Source organism: Chiloscyllium plagiosum, unplaced genomic scaffold, assembly GCF_037043375.1.
Source record: "Chiloscyllium plagiosum isolate Xiang-an unplaced genomic scaffold, Cpla_swu_hap1 HiC_scaffold_22, whole genome shotgun sequence".
Taxonomy (NCBI): domain Eukaryota; kingdom Metazoa; phylum Chordata; class Chondrichthyes; order Orectolobiformes; family Hemiscylliidae; genus Chiloscyllium; species Chiloscyllium plagiosum.
The window spans coordinates 64,853,014-64,876,440 of NW_028270160.1; the positions used below are offsets into that span (position 1 = coordinate 64,853,014).

Sequence of the window (23,427 nt, forward strand, 5' to 3'; positions counted from 1 at the left end):
AATTGAGGAGGCTTGGCATCAGGGCCGAGGACCCTTGGTGAGTCCTCACTCTTGAAACACTGTACTTGGTAAAACAATGCTATTTCCTTTTGGTCTGATGCCTTTGTTGTGAAGTGTTTCAAGAAGCTGGTCTTTCAAAGTTATTTTACATTTATAGGTTACATGGTAAATTACAATTAAAGCAGGAAATATTATAAGTACTCACCATTGATGTGTATACCTGGTGATATGTGATACCTAGTGAGTATTCCCAACATCATGGTTTTAGTTTCTGCAACATTTTGCTTTTGCAATGGCAATTTCTTTTTAAAAGAAAACAACTAATTTCAAATGAAATTAAAAAAACTGATAGTCCAAACCAATTTTAATAGATGTTTCTGGGCTTTAGTGAGTGAACATTTTGGTGATGGTGACCACAATTCTGTGACTTTCACCTTGGTTATGGAGAGAGATAGGTGCATGCAACAGGGTAGGTTTTACAATTGGGGGAAGGGTAAATATGTTGCTGTAAGACAGGATCTGAGGAGCATAAGTTGGGAGCACAGGCTGTCAGGGAAGGATGTCATGGAAATGTGGAACTTTTTCAAGGAACAGATACGACGTGTCCTTGATATGTATGTACCTGTCAGGCAGGAAAGAGATGGTCGTGTGAGGGAACCTTGGTTGACAAGGGAGGTTGAAAGTCTTGTTACAGGATAGCCAGAGGGAGCTGAAGAAAGGGATTAGGGGAGCTAAGAAAGGGCATGAAAAGTCTTTGGCGGATAGGATCAAGGATAACCCCAAGGCATTTTAGGCGTATGTGAGAAACATGAAAATGAAGAGAACGAGGGTAGGTCCGATCAAGGACAGTAGTGGGAGACTGTGTATTGAGTCGGAAGAGATAGGAGAAGTCTTGAATGAGTACTTTTCTTCAGTATTCACAAACGAGAGGGACCATATTGTTGAAGAGGAGAGTGTGAAACGGATTGGTAAGCTAGAAGATATACTTGTTAGGAAGAAAGATGTGTTGGGCATTTTGAACAACTTGAGGATAGACAAGTCCCCCGGGCCTGACGGGATATATCCTAGGATTATGTGGGAAGCAAGAGAGGAAATTGCAGAGCCGTTGGCAATGATCTTTTCGTCTTCACTGTCAACGGGGGTGGTACCAGGGGACTGGAGAGTGGCGAATGTTGTGCCCCTGTTCAAAAAAGGGAATACGGATAACCTCGGGAATTACAGGCCAGTTAGTCTTACTTTGGTGGTAGGCAAAGTAATGGAGGGGTACTGAGGGATAGGATTTATGAGTATCTGGAAAGACACTGCTTGATTAGGGACAGCCAGCACGGATTTGTGAAGGGTAGGTCTTGCCTTACAAGTCTTATTGAATTCTTTGAGGAGGTGACCAAGCATGTGGATGAGGGTAGAGCAGTGGATGTAGTGTACATGGATTTTAGTAAGGCATTTGATAAGGTTCCCCATGGTAGGCTTATGCGGAAAGTCAGGAGGCATGGGAGAGAGGGAAAGTCAGGAGGCATGGGATAGAAAACTGGCTAACCGGTCGAAATCAGAGAGTGGTGGTAGATGGTAAATATTCAGTCTGGAGCCCAGTTACAATTGGAGTTCCGCAGGGATCAGTTCTGGGTCCTCTGCTGTTTGAAATTTTTATTAATGACTTGGAAGAGGGAGTCGAAGGGTGAGTCAGTAAATTTGCAGATGATACGAAGATTGGTGGAGTTGTGGATAGTGAGGAGGGCTGTTGTCTCCTGCAAAGCGATTTACTTATGATGCAAAGCTGGGCTGAGGAGTGGCAGATGGATTTCAACCCTGTCAAGTGTGAGGTTGTCCATTTTGGAAGGACAAATAAGAATGTGGAATACAGGGTTAACGGTAGGGTTCTCAGTATGGTGGAGGAGCAGAGGGATCTTGGGGTCTATGTTCATAGATCTTTAAAAGTTGCCACTCAGGTGGATAGAGCATGTAAGAAGGCCTATGGTGTATTAGCATTCATTAGCAGATGGATTGAATTCAAGAGTCGTGAAGTGATGTTGCAGCTGTACAGGACCTTGGTTAGGCCACATTTGGAGTACTGTGTGCAGTTCTGGTCGCCTCACTTTAGGAAAGATGTGGAAGCTTTGGAGAGGGTACAAAGAAGATTTACCAGGATGTTGCCTGGAATAGAGAATAGGTCTTACGAGAGTGCTAGGCCTTTTCTCATTGGAACGGCGAAGGATGAGGGGTGACTTGATAGAGGTTTATAAGATGATCAGAGGAATAGATAGAGTAGACAGTCAGAAACTTTTTCCCCGGGTACAAGGGGACATAAATTTAAGGTGAAGGGTGGAAGGTATAGGGAGGATGTCAGGGGTAGGTTCTTTACCCAGAGAGTGGTGGGGGCATGGAATGCGCTGCCTGTGGGAGTGGTAGAGTCAGAGTCTTTGGTGACCTTTAAGCGGCAATTGGATAGGTACATGGATGGGTGCTTAAGCTCGGACAAATGTTCGGCACAATATCGTGGGCTGAAGGGCCTGTTCTGTGCTGTATTGTTCTATGTTCTATGTTCTCTTTATACCAGTTATGTTGTAAATTGTCTCTTAAATACTTTGTCCTTTCAATGCAGCAATCATTGGTGTTGGTGTTGGTTTGAAATCAAAGTTTAGATATTTTTTTCAGATTAACCAGCTCAGACATGTTATTATACACCTCTGGAGTAGATGGGATTTGAATCCAGGCCTGCTGGCTCAGATGACTGCTATCCCCGCACCACAAGTGTCCTTAAAAACTGTATTTTATCTCTGGGTCCAGGATTCCAATCTAGTGCATGTTAATGAAGGGAGAGTGGCCTTGACACCTCTTAAAGATATTCAATGATAGAAACATAGAAACATAAAAAAAATACAGCGCAGTACAGGCCCTTTGGCCCTCGATGTTGCGCCGACCCAAGCCCACCTAACCTACACTAGCCCACTATCCTCCATATGCCTATCCAATGCCCGTTTAAATGCCCATAAAGAGGGAGAGTCCACCACTGCTACTGGCACAGCATTCCACGAACTCACGACTCGCTGAGTAAAGAATCTACCCCTAACATCTGTCCTATACCTACCACCCCTTAATTTAAAGCTATGCCCCCTCGTAATAGCTGACTCCATACGTGGAAAAAGGTTCTCATGGTCAACCCTATCTAAACCCCTAATCATCTTGTACACCTCTATCAAGTCACCCCTAAACCTTCTTTTCTCCAATAAAACAGCCTTTCCTCATACGATCTTCCTACCATACCAGGCAACATCCTGGTAAACCTCCTCTGCACCTGTTCCAGTGCCTCCACATCCTTCCTAAAGTATGGCGACCAAAACTGCACACAATACTCCAGATGCGGTCGCACCAGAGTCTTATACCACTGCAACATGACCTCAGGACTCCGGAACTCAATTCCTCTACCAATAAAAGCCACACTGTAAATTTTTGCGATAAATTCTGTGTTACGATCGAGCCCTCCACTATCACCTGATGAAGGAGCGTTGCTCCGAAAGATAGTGTGCTTCCAATTAAACCTGTTGGACTATAACCTGGTGTTGTGTGATTTTTAACTTTGTACACCCCAGTCCAACACCGGCATCTCCAAGTCATGACTACTGAAAGGAGACTTGGAAGAAACGTGGAAGGCTGTGATTGAGCAGTCAGATGGGAATAAACGAACGTGGGAAAAGGAATCGGTGGTTTCAATTGTAGATTTAATTGAGAAAACATGGGAAGAAACTCCAGGGAATCATCAACACATTCATGGGAATGGTTGCCTCAAATGACCTCCTCTTGTGTTGTGGACCCGGTATATAGTCAGACATGGAGAAAGTGAGGACTGCAGATGCTGGAGATCAGAGCTGAAAAATGTGTTGCTGGCAGCATCCAAGGAGCAGGAGAATCGACGTTTCGGGCATAAGCCCTTCTTCAGGAATGAGAAGGATGTGCCAAGCAGGCTAAGATAAAAGGTAGGAGAAAGTGAGGTCTGCAGATGCTGGAGATCAGAGATGGAAATGTGTTGCTGGAAAAGCGCAGCAGGTCAGGCAGCATCTAGGGAACAGGAGAATCGACGTTTCGGGCATTCCTGAAGAAGGGCTAATGCCCGAAACGTCGATTCTCCTGTTCCCTAGATGCTGCCTGACCTGCTGCGCTTTTCCAGCAACATATTTCCATCTAAGATAAAAGGTAGCCTGGAGGAAGAGCGCCTCATCTTCCCCCTAGGAACCCTCCAACCACAAGGGATGAATGCAGATTTCTCCAGCTTTCTCATTTCCCCTCCCCCCACCTTTTCTCAGTCCCAACCCTCGGACTCAGCACCGCCTTCTTGACCTGCAATCTTCTTCCACCCCCACCCCCTCTAGGCCTATCACCCTCACCTTAACCTCCTTCCACCTATCGCATTCCCAACGCCCCTATCCAAGGCCCCCCTCCCTACCTTTTATCTTAGCCTGCTGGGCACACCTTCCTCACTCCTGAAGAAGGGCTCACGCCCGAAACGTCGATTCTCCTGCTCCTTGGATGCTGCCTGACCTGCTGCGCTTTTCCAGCAACACATTTTTCAGATTTAGTCCGACATGTCATGTCTGGATCTTTGTGTAATTGCCTCGAGCCCCTTTAATTTGTTTCGTAATTTAGCCCGTGGACAGTTCGTCTCGTTTCTCTCCCTGTTTCCGATTCCTGAGTCAGTTTAGTCATTTGTTTGTGCAACTTATAGAGAGTTTGATTCCAGTTTGTGAGATATTCCTTCCGTGACAGTCGAATCAGGCAGAGCATACTCTGTTCAGATCGTTGGCTGGGTTGGAGCGAGGAGGGGATTGCTACACATTGGATTTGCTGACTTGGAGGTAAATATTTTCCAGTCCCATTTTATCAAAGTAAGTGATCCCGAATTCAGGTGTCGGATTTTGGGCTGGTTTAGTGTGCTGCTGTGTCCCTGTTCGCTCTCAGTCGGTGTCTCGAAAATGTTTAAGCTCTGGTCTCCAGCATCTGCAGTCCTCACTTTCTCCCTGTCTCGAAAATTCTGTTTGTGTCACTCGATGACACCGCGTATTGTATAGGACTTTATGTGAGATCAGCTTTAATATGTCGGTAAATCATCTGATGTCATCAAGTTGTCGGGCAGGTTTTGCTCCAACATTTTTTGTGCTTAGCAAACTTTCTTTTTAAATCGCAAAGCGAGTTAGTTGAAGGCCATTTAGCGAAACAGCACAGATCGATTAATTCAGGGAAGATCACATTGTTCTGGAGTTTGAAGGGTTCCTGTGTGCAATAAACTGGAGGTGCCTCTTATGAGAGTTCGATCAGATTCACATCATTAATGAAAATTAAACCAGAAGGTTCTGTTGACTATTAAAAGAAGTGGTGGAAAGATTGAATATTTTCGTGCGATGGGCTTTGCGGTTACTGTGAGCCTGCATCTTCTGCTTGTTTCTCACTTGGCCGAGAGTGTTCGACTTTAAGAGTCGTTAAATGTCTGGCTCATTTCTCATTCAGATTTCACAAACAAATGAAAACAGAATTCGGGTGCAGTATTTTAGCACTGTTTAATGCTCTATCTCTGGGTCCGTCTATTAATGCTTCAAAAGCTCTGTTTTCTATCTGGAAAAGTTAAAGATCACACAATACCAGAGTCCAACACCTGATGAAGGAGCAACGCCCCGAAATCAACCACTTCCAACAAACCTGTTGGACAATAACTATAACCTGGTGTTGTGTAAATTCTAACTTGTCCAGCCCAGTGTCCAACAGCGACACCTCATTCTATCTGAATGAAAGTGAATTTCTGAATTGCAGATCTCACTGACGCTTTTACAGCGGCAACTGAAGATCTCCCGGTGGTCTGTCCCAGAGACCAGGGGTGTGGCGGTAAGAGCAACCCCATTTCTGAGGACATCTCACTTTTTTATATTCAACGCGATTTGATAGCAAGGACTCAGTTTGAGAATATGGAATGAATCATTGAGATGAGATTTCTTCACTGATTTGTGAATCTTTGGAACCACAGTCTTAGAGAGCTATGGCTGTTCGACTATCAAGTAAATTCAGAGATTGCTCGCTTTTTGGGATTTGAGGGACATAGGGAGAGTGGAATTGGGGTGGTAGATTTTGAGTTATGATTTTGTTGAGTGGCAGAGCAGGATCAAAGAGCAGATCGTCAGACAGATGTACAGCAAGGAAACTAACTTCGGTCCAACTCGTCCATATCGACCAGATATCCGACCCTAATCGAGTGCAATTTGTCAGCATTTGGCCCACATCCCCTTAAACCCTTCCTATTCATATTTAAAAGGCATCTGGATGTGTACGTTGTAATTGTATTAGCCTCCACCACTTCCTCCAGCAACTCATTCCATACGCGCACCACCCACTTTTTGTTTTAAAAAGTTACCCCTTAGGTCCCTTTTAAAATTTTCCCCTCTCACCCTAAAGCTATGTCCTCTAGTTCTGGACTTCCCCCACCCCAGGGAAAAGACCTTGTCTATTTATCCTGTCTATGCTATTCATGATTTTATAAACCTCTATAAGGTCACCCCTCCGATGTTCCAGGGAAAACAGCCCCAGCGTATTCAACCTCTCCCTGTAGCTCAAATCCTCCAACCCTGGCAACATATTTGTAAATCTTTTCTGAACCCTTTCAAGTTTCAAAACATTCTTCCAATAGGAGGGAGACCAGAACTGCAGACATTATTCCAAAAGTGGCCTAACCAATGTCCTGGACAGCCGCAACATGATCTCCCAACTCCCATATGAGAAAGTGAGGGCTACAGATGCCACAGATCAGAATAGAGTGTGGTGCTGGAAAAGCACAGCAAATCTGGCAACATCCGAGGAGCAGGAAAATCCTCATTTCAGGCAAAGTCCTTCATCAGGAATGGGCCAGGGTACTGAGAGATAAATGGGAGGGGGGGTGGTGAGGCAGGGGAAGTGTAGCTGGGAATCTGATAGGCAGATGAAGGTGGGGATAGAAGGTGATATTTCAGCGATGAGGGTGGAGTGGATAGGTAGGAAGGAAGATGGACAGGCCTTCTTCCTGCACCTGCGTGCAGCTTTTTAGCTCCTGGTGCACAAGAACACCAAGGTCTCTGCATCTACCCCTTACCCACATTATACATCATCTGCTTTGCATTTGTCTACTCAACGTATCCAAAGCACAGTGAAACTTGTGACATTTGCTTCCATTTGCCCCATATCCCTTTCCTAAATTGATGGAATAGAATTTCTGTAATCCAGAACTCACTGGTGCTTTTACATCAACAGGTGAAGAAGTAACTGAAGTGCCGGAAGTATGTCGGAGACACCAGTGTGTGGTGGTAAGACCAATCCTGGTTCTGATGCTGTTTCTCTTTGGTATCAAACTAGAATTGAGAGCATAGACTGTACATACCAAAGATACCATTTTCTAAGTTAAGATATACCAAAGAATGGGTGGTGTGTTCACCCTTTTTTTTCTTTAACAATGTTTTCTTTATTAATATTGCTATTCTATGGTGTGTTTACTCTTTTTCTGCTTGTGTTCATGGTGCAGCTCTAGCAAGAAAAAGAGAAAATGGGTGGGCTGGCTAGATGCCGACTTATGGGCAGGGGTGAATCCCCCTATTCTAAAGCACTATTGGTGCTTTATCTGTTGGTTTGGTTTTTGTTTTTAATAGTTTTGTAGGTTTGTTACATGTGGTTTTAGTTTGTGTAGTTTTTATGCTCGATGGATCATGCGACACTAAGGCTCAGTGACTTGCGGTTCAAGTTTCTCCTTTCTGGAATGTTACTGCAGAAGGTTATGCTAATGACTTGATTAAATGGTGTACCTGGAATATTGAGGGAAGTCACCCACCAATTAAGAGGAAGAAGGTACATTTGAACCTTAGAAAGAGAAGCTGGATATTGTTTTGTTACAGGAGACACACTTGGATGATAGGGAGCTTTTGAAATTACAGCAGAATGGTTTTGATTGAGTTTATCTTTCATCAATTAATACCAGAAGTAATGGAGTGGCTATATTGGTAAGGAAGAATCTCTCATTTAAGTTACTAGAGTGTGTTAAAGACACACACGGGAGGTTTGTAATTCTTAAAGATTTGATAAATGGGGAAGAATATGGTGTTTTAATGTTTATTGCCCCCAGCTCATTCCCTTAAATTTTTGGGAGAAGCTTTTTCTAAACTGATAAGTCTTGAGTCCCGGCACATCATTATAGAGGGAGATTTGAACTGTCTCGTGGATCCCACAGTAGGCAGGTTGCCCAAAGGTGTCTCTACTCTCCGTACAAACTAAACAATTAGTGGATTGTTATGTGGAGTTAGGGTGGAGATCCCTCCAGCCAACCCGACAGGCAAGGATTTTACATTTTTCTCCAATTCACACAGATGTTACACCAGGATTGTTTTTTTTTTCCTGACTTCTGTGGCAACCCTGGACTTGGTGGCATCTTGTTTGATTATCATTGATCATTCTCCAATGTACCTGTTGGTTAGGATTAAGGATGTTACAGTGGGTTAGAGGCACTGGCAAATGGATCCCTTTATCCTCAAGGATAGTAAGTTTGTGGAGTATTTCTCTAGGGAATTTCAGGTGTGTTCCTAGACATTAACTCCGGCTCGGTTAAGATTAGATTAGATTAGATTACTTACGGTGCGGAAACAGGCCCTTCGGCCTAACAAGTCCACACCGACCTGCCGAAGCGTAACCCACCCATACCCCTATATTTACCCTTTACCGAACACTATGGGCAATTTAGCATGGCCAATTCACCTGACCTGCAGCTCTTTGGACTGTGGGAGGAAACCGGAGCACCTGGAGGAAACCCACGCAGACACGGGGAGAATGTGCAAACTCCACACAGTCAGTCGCCTGAGGCGGGAACTGAACCCGGGTCTCTGGCGCTGTGAGGCAGCAGTGCTAACCACTGTGCTACCGTGCCGCCCACTAATAGTCAATCCATCCTTTGGGAAACTGCCAAAGCCTATGCCGGGGTTAGTTATTTCCTATTCCACCAGTAGAAAGGAGCAGAAGGTGAAGCAGCAAAGTCTCCTTGAAGCACGGTTGAAGGCAGCCGAGAAAGCCTACTTTGACAGTCTCTTGTTGGTCAAACTGCAGAGGATTATGGCACTGTGGTCTGCATTGAATTCCATGCTCTCACAGATGGCAAAGAAGCAGCTTGCTTTTGCAAAGCAAAAGTTATATGAGCATAACTTAGCATATCTTGCTAGGAAAAGGAGTGCCCTACAAGCCATTATGGCGATTAGGGAAGGGTATGGGAACCTGACATATGACTCTAAATTAATGTGGTATTTTAGAGATTTTACTCTGTTATCACCATCTGAGGATTGTGAGGAGAGGTGGGCCAAAATGGAATCTTTTTTCTAAGGATCTGAAGCTCCCGGGTGTGACCTCTGAACAAGAGTCCTTTCTCAATGCCCCCTTATCAAAGCAAGAGGTGGAGGAAGCTGTGAGGCAGCTTCAGAGTGGAAAGGCGCCTGGTCCTGATGGACCTCTCAGCAAATTCTCTAAGGATTTTATAAATATATTGTCAGGCCTGATGCTCAATATGTTTAATGATTCATACAGTCGTGATTGTCTTCCGTCATCTCTGAGAGAGGCCAATATTTCCCTTATTCTTACAAAAGGAAAGGTCCCAGAGGACTGTGCTTCATACAGGCCCATTTCACTCTGAGAGGATTTTAAAATCCATGTTTAAGAGTCTTGTGAAGGCTGGAGACTGTGTGACCTTCTATTGTTAGAGGATCAGACGGGCTTCATAAAGGGCTGCAGATCCTCCAATAATGATAGGAAGCTGCTTAATGAAATTCAAGCATGTCAACAATAGTCAATACAGAGATTGGTGATTTCTCTAGATGTAGAGAAGGCATTTGACAGAGTTGAGTGGTTTGGTTTGGGTGAAATCTCTATAGTGGCCCTCTCACAGTGGGTGTCACCAATTGGGTACGAGCAAGCAATTTTGACATTTTCAGGGACAGCTGGCAGGGCTGTCCCCTTTTGCCATTGCTTTTTACATTGGAGATTGAACCATTGGCGGAAGCCTTTCATGGGGATCCCAGTATATTAGCTCCAGAAGTGGGGTCAAAGTTGCATAAGACTTCATTGTATGCAAATGATGTCCTAATTTTTTTTTGTCAAGTCCCAGCAGTTTCAGTGCCTCGCCTGATACATTGCATCTGTGCATTTGGCACCTTTTTAGGGGCATACCTACGTATAACTATGGGTGGTCTTACGAAGGATCGAGCTCTTGAGGGCCAATATTGATTCCCATTTAAGTAGTCTCCGGGGTGATTTTGTGTATTTGGGCATATTCATTACTCCAGTTCTGGATAGGTTGTTCTAAGTTAATTTTATTCAATTTGACAAAATCATACAATCCCTTCAAAGATGGGAGGCACTTCTGATCTTGTGGTTGGCTCAGATAGTGCTTATTAAGGGGAATATTCTCCTCCGTTTGCTATACCTATACGGATGCTCCCCCTGACTTTCAATAAGCAAATATTCAGAAGACTGAATGGCTGGTTCAGCTCCTTTATTTGGCTTTGTAAGTGGCCCCTCATTACATGAGCTAAACTGCAACTACCTCACAGGTTGGGGGGGGGCGGGGGGGGGGGGGAGGAGGGAGTGGACCAGACATTAAAAATTACCAACTAATTCACTTTTGTCCTAAGCGAGTGATTGGGCCTGTGGGGATCCTCTTTCAATATGGTTAGATATCAAAGCCTCCCAGGCAAGGTGGCCCCTTACCAGTTTGCTGTTTTTGGACAAAATGAGGACAGTTAGGGAATATTGCCATAACCCCTAACTGTTAAATAGTCATCAATACTGTTAAAGCATGGAGGGCAATTTGACAGAGGGAAGGCAATATTGGCAAAACATCTTTTACACCTTTTAGTGAGTATGCTGGGTTTTCAACCAGGGTTGATAGATTCAGGATTTAAACGTTGGGCAGTGAGGGGTGTGTCTTGCATGGGGGACTTATTTGAGGGAGATGTAATGATGTCCTTCGAACAGTTAGTATGGAAATACAAGCTATCTAATAGGGACCTTTCGATTTTTTCCAAGTTAGGGATTTTATTTTTTTTAAAACTACACTTTTGATTGATCTCTACAAATCCGACTTGGGGGGGGATGTGCTCAGTGCTAAGACTATACTTTGTCAGTACTTTATATCATCAATTGGGGGGTGCCCCCTCAGATGAGTTCGATCCCCTCTGCAGGGTGTAGGAGAGAGAGCTAGGTGTGAAGTCTCCTCTAAGGCGTTGGAAGATATTTGGGAAAATGCAAGAAAGATATCAATTTGCAATAGGACCCATGCTTTACAGTTGACGATTCTCCACAGGGTCCACTTGGCTCCGGATTGTTTGTCAAAATTCAAACCAGGGCTATCTTCATATCCCAAATGCAAGGTCTGTATGGCACTCTTACCCATTGTCTCTGGTCTTGTGGTAGGCTTCAAACATATTGGAGTGCTATGGCGGGTGCAATGGAGAGGATTTTGGGTGTAAGGGTGGAAAAGGACCCTATCTCGCTCCTTCTGGGTCTGCCCAGTGTGTTCTCTGCAGTCGTGCAGAAGAAACATCTTTTCAGTATCCTCACTTTCTGCGCAAAAAAAGAATATTTTGCTAGGTTGGCAGAAGATTGCTGTGGAGCATATTCCCCTGGATTTTCTCACAAATCTGGTACACCACAAAACTGAGAATTTTTATAAAGACATGGCAGTCCTTTTTGGAATACCTGGACGCAGACTTGTTAGCCACACTAACAAGGGCTTTAATATAGCCGTAACAATTGTGTTTGACGAGTCCAATATCCGGGGAGGAGGAACTGTGAACATAAGTGTCTTGTCTGGCTGAGTTATTTTTATTTATTTATTTATTAGTTTGGCTATTATTTATTTAGCTAAATAGCTAGTTTGGTTTTTTTCTATCAATGTTTATACATTTGTACATGAGGGTGTGTTGGGATTTTAAACTTATTTTGTACTGCTTTGAATTGTATTGTTTAGTATTTGTACTATTAAGAAGTCTGTTTCAGTAAAAATATATATTTTTTAAAAATATACTAATTGCCCCTACCTCCACTGTCTTCGGTAGGAGAGAAGCTCAAAGTTGCACAACCCTGAGACAGAAGACAAATTCTCTTTACCTCTATCCTAAAAAGGCAACTCATACTTTTTAACAGTGGCCCCTTGATCTGGATTCACCTACAAGATGAAGTATTCTTTTATGACTACCTTATCAAAACTATTCACAATCTTGTACACTTTAAATAAGACATTGATTACTCATAGATTTATAGAGATGTACAGGATGGAAACAGACCCTTCAGTCCAACCCATCCATGCCTACCGGCTATCCCAACCCAATCTAATTCCACCTGCTAGCACCTGGCCCATATCCCTCCAAACCCTTCCTATTCATATACCCATCCAAATGCCTCTTAAATGTTGCAATTGTACCAGCCTCCACCACTTTCTCTGGCAGCTCATTCCATACACGTACGCCCTCTGTGTGAAAAAGTTGCACCTTCGGTCTCTTTTAGGCCTCTCACCCTAAACCTATGCCCTCTCGTTCTGGACTCCCCGACCCCAGGGAAAAGAATTTGTCTATTTATCCTATCCATGCCCCTCATGATTTTATAAACCTCTGTAAGGTCACCTCTCAGCCTCCAATGCTCCAGGGAAAACAGCCCTACCCTGTTAAGCCTCTCCCTATAGATCAAATCCTCCAACCCTGACAACATCCCTGTAAATCTTTTCTGAACCCTTTCAATTTTACAACATCTTTCCAATAGGAAAGAGACCAGAATTGCACGCAATATTCAGTGATTAGCACTGATGCCTCAGTGACAGGGCCCAGGTTCAATTACTGCCTCGGGCAACTGTCTGTGTGGAGTTTGCACATTCTCCTCGTGTCTGCGTGGGTTTCCTCCGGGTGCTCCGGTTTCCTCCCATAGTCCAAAGATGTGCAGGTTAAGTAAGTTAGCCATGCCCATAGTGTTAGGTGTATTAGTCAGTCGTGAATATAGGGGAATAGGTGTGGGTGGGTTGCTCTTCAGAGGGTCGGTGTGGACTTGTAGGCCGAAGGGCCTGTTTCCACACTGTAGGGAATCTACTTTAATATTCCAACAGTCGCAACATGACTTCCCCACTCCTGTACTCAATACTCTGGCAAATAAAGGAAAGCTTACCAAAAGCCGCCTTCACTAACCAATCTACCTTCAACTTCACTTTCAAGAAGCTATGAACCTGCACTCTAAGGTCTCTTTATTCAACAACACTCCCTAGGACCTTAGCATTAAGTGGATAAGTCCTGCTAAGATTTGCTTTCCCAAAATGCAGCACCTCACATTTATTTAAATTAAACTCCATTTGCTATTTCTCAGCCCATTGGCCCATTTTGTTAAGATCCTGTTGTAATCTGAGGTAACCCTATTTGCTGTCCACTACACCTCAAATTTTGTTGTCATCTGCAAACTTACTAACTGTACCTTTTTATGCTCGCATCCAAATCATTTATGTAAATGACAAAAAGTAGACGACCCAGCACTGATCCTTGTGGCACTCCACTGGTCACAGGCCTCCAGTCTGAAAACCAACCCTCCACCACCACCCTCTGTCTTCTACATTTGAGCCAGTTCTATATCCAAATGGCTAGTTCTCCTTGTATTCTGTGAGGTCTCACCTTGCTGATCAGTCTCCCATGGGGATCCTTGTCGAACACCTCACTGAAGTCCATATAGATCACATCTACTGCTCTGCCCTCATCAATCCTCTTTGTTACTTCCTCAAAAAACTCAATCAAGTTTGTGAGACATGATTTTCCATGCACAAAGCCATGTTGACTATTCCTAATCAGTCCTTGCCTTTTCAAATAAATGTACATCCTGACCCTCAGGATTCCTTCCAACAACTTGCCCATCACCGAGGTCAGGCTCACCGGTCTATAGTTCCCTGGCTTGTCCTTACCATCCTTCTTAAACAATGGTACCACGTTAGCCAACCTCTAGTCTTCCGGCACCTCACCTGTGACAATCGGTGATACAAATATCTCAGCAAGAGGACCAGCAATCACTTCTCTAGCTTCCCACGGAGTTCTAGGGTCCACCTGATCAGGTCCTGGGGATTTATCCACCTTTACCCGTTTCAAGACATCCAGCACTTCCTCCTCTGTAATATGGACATTTTGTAAGATGTCACCATCTATTTCCCTACATTCTCGACCTTCCATATTCTTTTCCACAGTAAATACTGATGCAAAATACTCATTTAGTATCTCCTCCATTTTCAGCGGCACCACACAAAAGCTGCCTTGCTGATCTTTAAGGGGCCCTATTCTCTCCCTAGTTACCCTTTTGTCCTTAATGTATTTGTAAAAACTCTTTGGATTCTCCTTAATTCTATTTGCCAAAGCTATCTCTTGTCCCCTTTTTGCCCACCTGATTTCCCTCTTAAGTATACTCCTACTTCCTTTAGACTCTTCTAAGGATTCACTCGATCTATCCTGTCTATACCTTACATATGCTTCCTTCTTTTTCTTCACCAAACCCTCAATTTCTTTAGTCATCCAGCATTCGCAATAGCTACCACCCTTTCCTTTCCTTTTACCCTGACAGGAATATACTTTCGCTGGATTCTTGTTATCTCATTTCTGAAGGCTTCCCATTTTCCAGCCGTCCCTTTACCTGCGAACATCTGCCTCCAATCAGCTTTCGAAAGTTCTTGCCTAATACCGTCAAAATTGGCCTTTCTCCAATTTAGAACTTCAACTTTTAGGTCTGGTCTATCCTTTTCCATCACAATTTTAAAACGAATAGAATTATGGTCACTGGCCCCAAAGTGCTCCCCCACTGACGCTTCAGTCACCTGCCCTGCCTTATTTCCTAAGAATAGGTCAAGTTTTGCATCTTCTCTAGTCGGTACATCCACACACTGAATCAGAAAATTGTCTTGTACACACGTAACAAATTCTTCTCCATCTAAACCCTTAACACTATTGTGGGAGATTAGAAATGTAGTTTCTGCAGGTGGTGGTGGTTGAGATGTTGTTTTTGCAGATGGGTGAGGGGGGTGTTGTGGGCGGAGGGGAAGGGGAACATTACACAAACGGTTGCGGGATTCTTGCAGCATACTTAAGGTTAAGATTTTAACGAATATAGAGGTTTTTGTTTAAGAAATAGTTTTAAACTCAGAAACTTAGAGATGTTGTTCCTAAATCATGGCCGGACATACAAAAGAAATAACAGAAATTAGATGGATGGAGTGAAAGACGGATGGAAGAGCTGTTATGTGAGGCACAGAAAGTGTATGTGAAAAGGGAAGACGAGAAGCAGAAACAGAAAGCCAAAATGATGGTGGCGGCAGTAGAAGAAATAACAAAAAGGAGGCTGGGATCGGGGATAACAGGAAGGATAGGGGAGGACACGAAAGACAAAGGTCAGACATCCGGGGAAGGAGGCAACAGGCAGGATGTTACCATTGCGGAAAAGTGGGGCATTTTAAACGGGAATGCCTGGGATTAGCTCGAGAAAGGGAAACCGTTTCCCTAATGACCTTCGATGAGGAATAGGGGAGTCAGGGGTTCCTTCCTCCTGAAACCCACCAGGAACCCTTGATAAATCTGAAGGTGGGACCTGAAGGGGAGGAGGCAGTATTTTTGGTGGACAGGGGAGCGGCATGATCATCCCTAAGTTTTAGACCAACCGGTGTTAAATTGACTAACAAGAATCTCAGGGTTTCAGGAGTAAAATGCGAAGAATTCTTGGTTGAAAATGTATTGCTGGAAAAGCGCAGCAGGTCAGGCAGCATCCAAGGAACAGGAGAATCGACGTTTCGGGCATACGCCCTTCTTCAGGAATGAGGAAAGTGTGTCCAGCAGGCTAAGATAAAAGGTAGGGAGAAGGGAGTTGCGGGAGGGGTTTTGGAAATGCGATAGGTGGAGGGAGGTCAAGGTGAGGGTGATAGGCCGGAGTGGGGTGGGGGCGGAGAGGTCAGGAAGAAGATTGCAGGTTAGGAAGGCGGTGCTGAGTTCGAGGGATTTGACTGAGACAAGGTGGGGGGAGGGGAAATGAGGAAACTGGAGAAATCTGAGTTCATTCCTTGTGGTTGGAGGGTTCCCAGGCAGAAGATGAGACGCTCTTCCTCCAACTGTCGTGTTGCCATGGTCTGGCGATGGAGGAGTCCAAGGACCTGCATGTCCTTGGTGGAGTGGGAGGGGGAGTTGAAATGTTGAGCCACGGGGTGGTTGGGTTGGTTGGTCCAGTTGTCCCAGAGGTGTTCTCTGAAACATTCCGCAAGTAGGTGGCCTGTCTCTCTGAAATGTTCCTCATTCCTCATTCCTGAAGAAGGTCTTATGCCCGAAACGTTGATTCCCCTGTTCCTTGGATGCTGCCTGACCTGCTGTGCTTTTCCAGCAACACATTTTCAGCTCTGATCTCCAGCATCTGCAGCCCTCACTTTCTCCTGGAAGAATTCTTGGTGCCTATTTTTGAGCCAACCCTAATTAGAAGAAATGATGAGGAAGTGACAGGACAATTACCAACTGTAGAGTTTAAAGATCAGTTTAAAAAAAAACGATATTGTGGCGCTTGGTTCTTCTTTGTCTGTCCTTAGGAAGAAGGGTCTGTTGACCCAGACACTTCCACTTGAGTTTGCCGTACATTGGATACGACCGGGTGATTGGGTCCTGATCAAAACCTCGGAAGATACCAAACTGCACCCAAGCTGGGAGGGACCGTTCCTAACCCTCCTGACTACTAAAACAGCCATCTGAACTGCTGAAAAAGGGTGGAGTCATCATACTCATGTTGAGGGCCTCGTGGACGCTCCTTCCCCTTTGGCAGAGTGGCAAGCTTATCCTACAGACAACCCTCCGAAAGTCAAGCTGAGCAAAAAGAATGGACTGAGATAAGAGACTATTAAGTATTGGTTAAAAAACTGTATCCCAAAATAATTGTAAGTGTTGCATGGACTCACTCCTCCCTGGCATACAGAGGGTTAGGGAATAGACAGATAGGGCTGTGTAATGAGTGGTCAGCTTTATATTGTCACGATAATATTGGCGTTAGCTGCCAAGGGGGGTGGGAAAAATTGTTTTACCGCTTTGTCAGAATTATGCTAAACTAAAGGGGCAGACCGACTGTTGGGAACGTGCGGAGATCCTACACCATGGGGAATCCGGAATTCCTCTCACGGTAATACCACTTACCAAAAGAGAAGTGTACGATGTACAACAATTTGACTCATGCTCAAACAATACAAAATGGAGATCTGACAGGGGGAATTATAACTTTGCGGGATGGTTCACTCGACCAGCCCCGAAAGCTCTGGGTGCTATCGATGGCCTTAGAGTTTCCCCACCGAAAGGAGCAGCAATTACCACTTGTTTCTGTAATCAGAATGATACCGCACCCTTCCGATTAGGAAAATCATCTTGTGTCTACACCAGCCAAGCCACTGCCACGACCATTCCCCGAATATTAAACGGAACATATTGGGAATGCGGCCTGAAGGCCTATCCATTTATTCCCGGGGAAAAATACATTCGCGTGACCAAATGTATAGGAATGCATGCATGTTATGATGTTGATCAAACACTGCCTCAAAACCAGAAAGTTTGGAGTGGCTGCTGCTATCTTGCCTACATAATTCCCCATATGAGGCTGTTAGAGAGCCCCAAAAATACCTCAAAATAAACAGGGAGGAAGGCGAGTAACCCGGAAAGTAACCGAAGGAGATCGCCTCCTCTGGACTTTGATACCTATGTGTGGGACCGTTCGAGCAGGAGTAGAAATACAAATGTTGGCGGCTTCCCTGGAAGAGTTGGCCAACAATACTGCTGCTGCATTGGCCAAAACCCAATCCCAAATAGCAGCCATAACGACCGAAATGATTGCCACTAGGCTAACGACTCTTCAGAACAGGATGGCTCTAGATTATATTCTGGCAGAGAAAGGGGAAGGTGCACTAATTGGGGAAGGTGGTTAGTCAATCTGGCTGTCTATGGATTATTGATATTAGTGGGTCTGGTGGTAGGGTTCAATGTCCTAAAATGGGTAATGAGCCGACTGATGACATCCCTTGGGGAAGGAACCCAAATACATCATCAGGTGCTTTTACAATCAACAGGTGATATGCAACAAAGGGAAAGTCAAAGAACGCTCCTAGAGTTCGAGAGACGAAAAACACAAATGTAAAATGATACTGTGTATAAGATTGTGAACCTCATCGCCAAAAGGTGTAAGAGGGCAGAACATAAGAAAATGAATTAAAGGAGACTCACGTGCAGAAACAACAGTTAGAGAAAAAGAAAAAGGGGGAATTGTGGGAGATTAGAAATGTAGTTTCTGCAGGTGGTGGTGGTTAGAGATGTTGTTTTTGCAGATAGGTGAGGGGGTGTTGTGGGGGGGGGGAAGGGGAACATTACACAAACGGTCGCGGGATTCTTGCAGCATACTTAAGGTTAAGATTTTAACGAATATAGAGGTTTTTGTTTCAGAAATAGTTTTAAACTAAGAAATAACTTTAAAGTGTCGTAGCTGACCCCAAAAGAAGCAGTAGGGACATTTCGCAATAAGCTATATTCGCATTTCGCAATATGAGAAGGGGAACTGGATAAAATAACAGGCAGGCTGTAACAAACAAGGACAAGTACTGCAGGGTAGTCAGATAAGGAAAATTAGAGAAAAACAAGTGAAGTAATCGGCTTATGATAGGATAAGACTAGACTAATGGGAAAAGGGAGGCATGATTCCGCAACTTGCAAACTGCATAAAGAATGCTTACATGCTTTGTAATTTGCGCTATTGCTAGCCTGATTGCTTGAGCAAACGCCTGTTCTTGCATGGCCATAAGGAATAAAATCTTCTTGTTTCCAAGGCTGTCTCAGGCTGAATTGTGAGTGAGTTTTGTTCTCACACTATGGCAGTTCCGGTCTATCTTACAGATAGCTGAGATCTCCTTACAAGTTTGTTTCTCAATTTCCCTCTGACTATTAGGGAGTCTATAATACAATCCCAATAAGGTGATCATCCCTTTCTTATTTCTCAGTTCCACCCAAATAAATTCCCTGGATGTATTTCCGGGAATATCCTCCCTCAGCACAGCTGTAGTGCTATTCCTTATCAAACATTCCACTCCTCCTCCTCTCTTGCCTCCCTTTCTGTCCTACCTATAGCATTTGTATCCTGAAACATTAAGCTGCCAGTCCTGCTCATCCCGGAGCCATGTTTCTGTATTTGCTATGATATCCCAGTCCCATGTTCCTAACCATGCCCTGAATTCATCTGCCTTCCCTGTTAGGCCCCTTGCATTGAAATAAATGGAGTTTAATTTATTAGTCCTACATTGTTTTCTGCTTTGTCCCCACCTGCCCTGACTGTTTGACTCAACTTTGTTCTCAACTCTACCAGTGTTAGATTGAAAACTTTCCTCATTATCTCAAGATGTGGTGTCATCAGTGCCTGTAAAATTGCAGCTTAATATTTCTCATTTTTACATCCAATTCCTCTGATAATAAAAGATAGTATCTCACTAGATTTTGTGATTATATGCTGCACCTGCATTTTAACTTGTTGTGACTAATGCACCCAAGCACCTAGATCCTTCGAATTCTGCAGTCATTCTCAGTTTAAGTAATACCATGCTTTTTTCATCTGTGGTGTCAGATGTCACCAGACTGAAGGGGGGAATGGGAAGGAATATAACAGTGATAGGCAACAGTGTAGCCAGGGAGATAGATACTGTTCTCTGGGCTGAGACCAAGAGTTCTGAGTGTTGCCTGTGTGATGCCAGATTTGAAGAGCATCCTCTTGTCTGGAGATGAACATTGGGGAAGAAGTTTCAGATTGGGTCATTGGGGTTCACATTTTTTTAAAAATTGTCATTAGAACTGAGAATTAGAACATTCACATGTTCTGCAATGTGAATTCGGGAAGTTGAAGATGAGATTTAAAAATCAGGACCTCAACATTGATAATGTATTGACTGCTTCCTGAGCCATGTGCCAATTAAGGTTTAAAAAAAGGCAATAGAGATTGCAATCAAATATATGGTTAACAGGTATGGGGGGTGGGCTCTGATTCATTGGCTACTGCAACCTGTATTCAGAAGGGAAGGAGCTGAACTGAAACTGGACTGGGATCAGCTTCGAGCAAAGTTGTGCTGTGGGATGTGCATCCAGCATCAAATGAAAAGCAGCACAATGGGAAGAAATGATCCAGATAAAGGGAGATTCAAAAACATTATATTAAATTTTTTCTTTATAAATTTCTGAAGAAAGATTCCTTTGCGTTGTCTTTTCTCCCAAAGTGAAATAAATATATGTTTAGAAGGAACCAATTTAAGTAGACTTTCTTGATTTAATGAGTGAGTTTATTAGTGAGTAAATGTGAGAAGTGAATACGCAACACGAATAGACAGATTAGAAAAGGGAAGCGAATTCAAATCAAGTTAAAAGATATACAGAAAGTCTCTGGGTTATTTATGAAGAATAGATTGCAAACTTTTGCTGGATGATACTGGTAGAATTGACACTGGTATTTAAGCAGCTGAGTTTGAGTTTTAGTTTTGCACAGTAGCTGAAACTCTTTTTATCCCACTTCATTTCAATAGTTACTGGTTTGTTGACTAGCTTCTAGCATTAAGCAACACATTTTCTTTTTTTTCTACCTACAGAGCAAGGATGTTTTCTTCAGTAATTGAAGAGTCAGCATTTCTGACATGTAATTTTGAAAAAGAACAGGTCTCTCTAGCATTATGGTTCAACAGAAGTTGTGTTAGTGATCCAGACCATGGCAGTAACAGGACCATGATTTGGATAGGCGGAAGACTAGCCATAAAGAAACTCGTAAAGAGTCAAAATATTGAAGAAGTAAATAAACCAAAAATTAGTAGCTAGCTTTTGACTGCATGCATATTGGACTTTACTACCCCTCTTTCTCACTTATTCTCTTTATCACAGAGAAGATGAAGCTTTCTGAGTATTTTGCACGAATCGGCTACACAGGATCTTCCGACAACACTGACCTGGAGACACTAAGCATAATACTTGAAAAACATGTCACATCTATTCCCTATGAAAATCTCAGTCCACACTGTGGAGAAACAATTGAGCTCAACATGGAAGCGATCTTTAATAAAATGGTGAGGAAGCATCGAGGTGGTTGCTGTGTGGAAAATAATGCATTATTCTGGTGGGTACTAAAGGAGATGGGGTACGAAGTGATGTTTATACCAGTAAGATTGTACAAACCAGCAAAGGATACTTATGAATCCTACCCATCTCATTGTGTCCTCATAATCACCATTGATTCCAAGCGTTACATGGCTGATGTGGGCTTTATTTCATCCAACCAAATGCGACAGCCCCTGGAGCTGGTATCAGGCAAAGAGCAGACTCAGTTTCCAGGTACATTCCGTCTGACTGAAGATAACAATATCTGGTATATGGATAAAACTGTCAGAAAAATTTACATTGAAGGTCAAAGCACTAACAGTGAGTCTCTGCAGAACCAACCTTCCTACCAAAAACTGTTTTGCTTTGACCTCAAACCTTGTAGAATTGAGGATTTTCAAGACAAATTAACCTACTTAATAACAACTCCTGGGGCCGTGTTTAAAGAATTATCCTTTGTTTGCTATCAAACCCCGAATGGCATGAAAACTCTGAAGGGTACAACCTACACTGAACAGATCTATAATGGGAAAGATGGAAAGGACCTGAGAACCTCTGTAACTCTGACTGAAGAGGAATTACAACATGCAATCAAGGAGACATTCAACTTGATTTTGGACAAGAAGATAACACCTGTGAATAATTTTACTTGTTTCCTGATTGAATAACATCAGATAATAATCTCCAGCATCATATTTCCTCTTCTGATAGTTAATGCATTATAGGAGTTCAGATCTGTCAGGTTTACCAATTTCATTGGGGAATAAATCAGTAATTTTATTAGGACATGTACAATAATATCACGCATGAAAAATCAATTTATAGATTTAAAGATTAATTATTTTATAGCTAAATGATGGCAATTTATAGATTTACCTTTTGTTTTATTGGGGTGAAGTGAAATCAGTTTACTGGTTTCAAAGGATGCTGCTCTCCATTGTATTGATGACATAAAATGCAAACTACTCATCTAAAATCTCATCAACTAATTAAAAGCCTTGGATTTTGTTTTCAGAGAAAAATAATTTAAAATAAGCTGGGACATTATAAAATGAAAATTTACTAAGGGATTTCTAAATAGCATTATCTAAAGCAGCTTGAAAAGGTTATCTCGGGGTAAATACCTGAACATGAATATTAATCCACTAGAAAGTATGGCCGACATTGAGATCTTCAAGTATCTCTGGTGATGAAGCTTTTCAAATACCTTTTGTTGCTGAAACAAAAGTTTAAATCTGTAATGTGTCCTCCAGGGGAGGATTTCTGTAGCAAAGACTAGCACGGGGATATCTGAGAATGAGCCATCAAAATTCTCTGGAAAACATTGATTGTCGTTTTTGTGATCCAACAGCCAGGTACAAAAACCTCCTGTGAGAAGCTATCTTTATAAACCTGCTGGTATTGTTCCAGGGGGAAAAAGACAGCCAAAAGCTTGGGGTAGTATCCAGTAACATCAAGAAGAAGGAATTTCTGTGGTGACTGCATTCTGCAAAAAAAGTGATCATTCCTGAGAGAAAGTTGATGGCAAACCAAGAGATTTCCACATTTTTAAAAGCTGACATATAACTGTTTCCAGATGAACTACCAGTTCAGCATTTAATTCCTTCATTTAAAAAAAGTGCACTTTTTTCTCCGATTCAACCTTCACCCCACCTTGTGCAATTTGATGCAGTTATACCTTTTGCTGAGGATCTTAACAAATAAATTAAATGTGACTAATTCAAGGAATTTTGTCTCGTTCTTTATAGCTTTGAGACATGTTTAAGTGCATGTTGAATTCAGAAGCATACCTGTTTGAAAATTCATCTGTTATAATCTGTTATTGACTGTTTGCCCAGGAACCGTGTGTTATGACCCATTTAGGAAAGTGTATTGAGTCTCAAATCCCATTACAAAAGTTAATCAAAGTGTAGAGTCCTACATTTAGCCATCTCTTGCACTCAAGTGAACCAATAATACTGATTGAGTTGCCATACTTTACAGGAATGGCTTTGTTACATATAACACACCAGATGGCCTCCTTCTTTAGAGACCTCAATTTCCCTTCCCACGTGGTTAAAGATGCCCTCCAACACATCTCGTCCACATCCCGCACCTCCACCCTCAGACCCCACCCCTCCAACCATAACAAGGACAGAACCACCTGGTGCTCACCTTCCACCCTACCAAACTTCGCATAAACCAAATCATCCGCCGACATTTCCACCACCTCCAAACAGACCCCACCACCAGGGATATATTTCCCTCCCGCCTTCCG

The 23,427-nt window shown here is 43.2% G+C and overlaps 1 protein-coding gene across 3 annotated transcripts; it reads left to right on the forward strand.

The window, feature by feature from the left end:
• Positions 1–4,455: 4,455 nt before the first annotated feature.
• Positions 4,456–22,889, forward strand: LOC148146015 (arylamine N-acetyltransferase, pineal gland isozyme NAT-10-like). 3 transcript variants are annotated; one of them, XM_087999140.1, is made up of 3 exons: positions 4,456–4,847; positions 7,261–7,313; positions 20,958–22,889. In XM_087999140.1, the coding sequence occupies exons 2-3, from the start codon at positions 7,289–7,291 to the stop codon at positions 21,836–21,838; spliced, it is 906 nt and encodes a 301-aa protein (XP_087855266.1). In that variant the 5' UTR covers positions 4,456–4,847; positions 7,261–7,288; the 3' UTR covers positions 21,839–22,889. The 3 variants fall into 3 exon arrangements, with proteins under 3 accessions (XP_087855266.1, XP_087855268.1, XP_087855267.1); XM_087999141.1 differs by lacking the exon at positions 4,456–4,847 and adding an exon at positions 5,962–6,038; XM_087999142.1 differs by lacking the exons at positions 4,456–4,847; positions 7,261–7,313 and adding an exon at positions 5,767–5,868.
• The last annotated feature ends 538 nt before the right edge of the window (positions 22,890–23,427 follow it).

Bases quoted from the DNA above. Each gene is read 5' to 3' on its own strand.
- LOC148146015 (XM_087999140.1), top strand. From the start codon at position 7,289: ATGTCGGAGACACCAGTGTGTGGTG. The intron at 7,314-20,957 runs GTAAGACCAATC...TCTTTATCACAG, and splicing joins GGAGACACCAGTGTGTGGTG to AGAAGATGAAGCTTTCTGAG.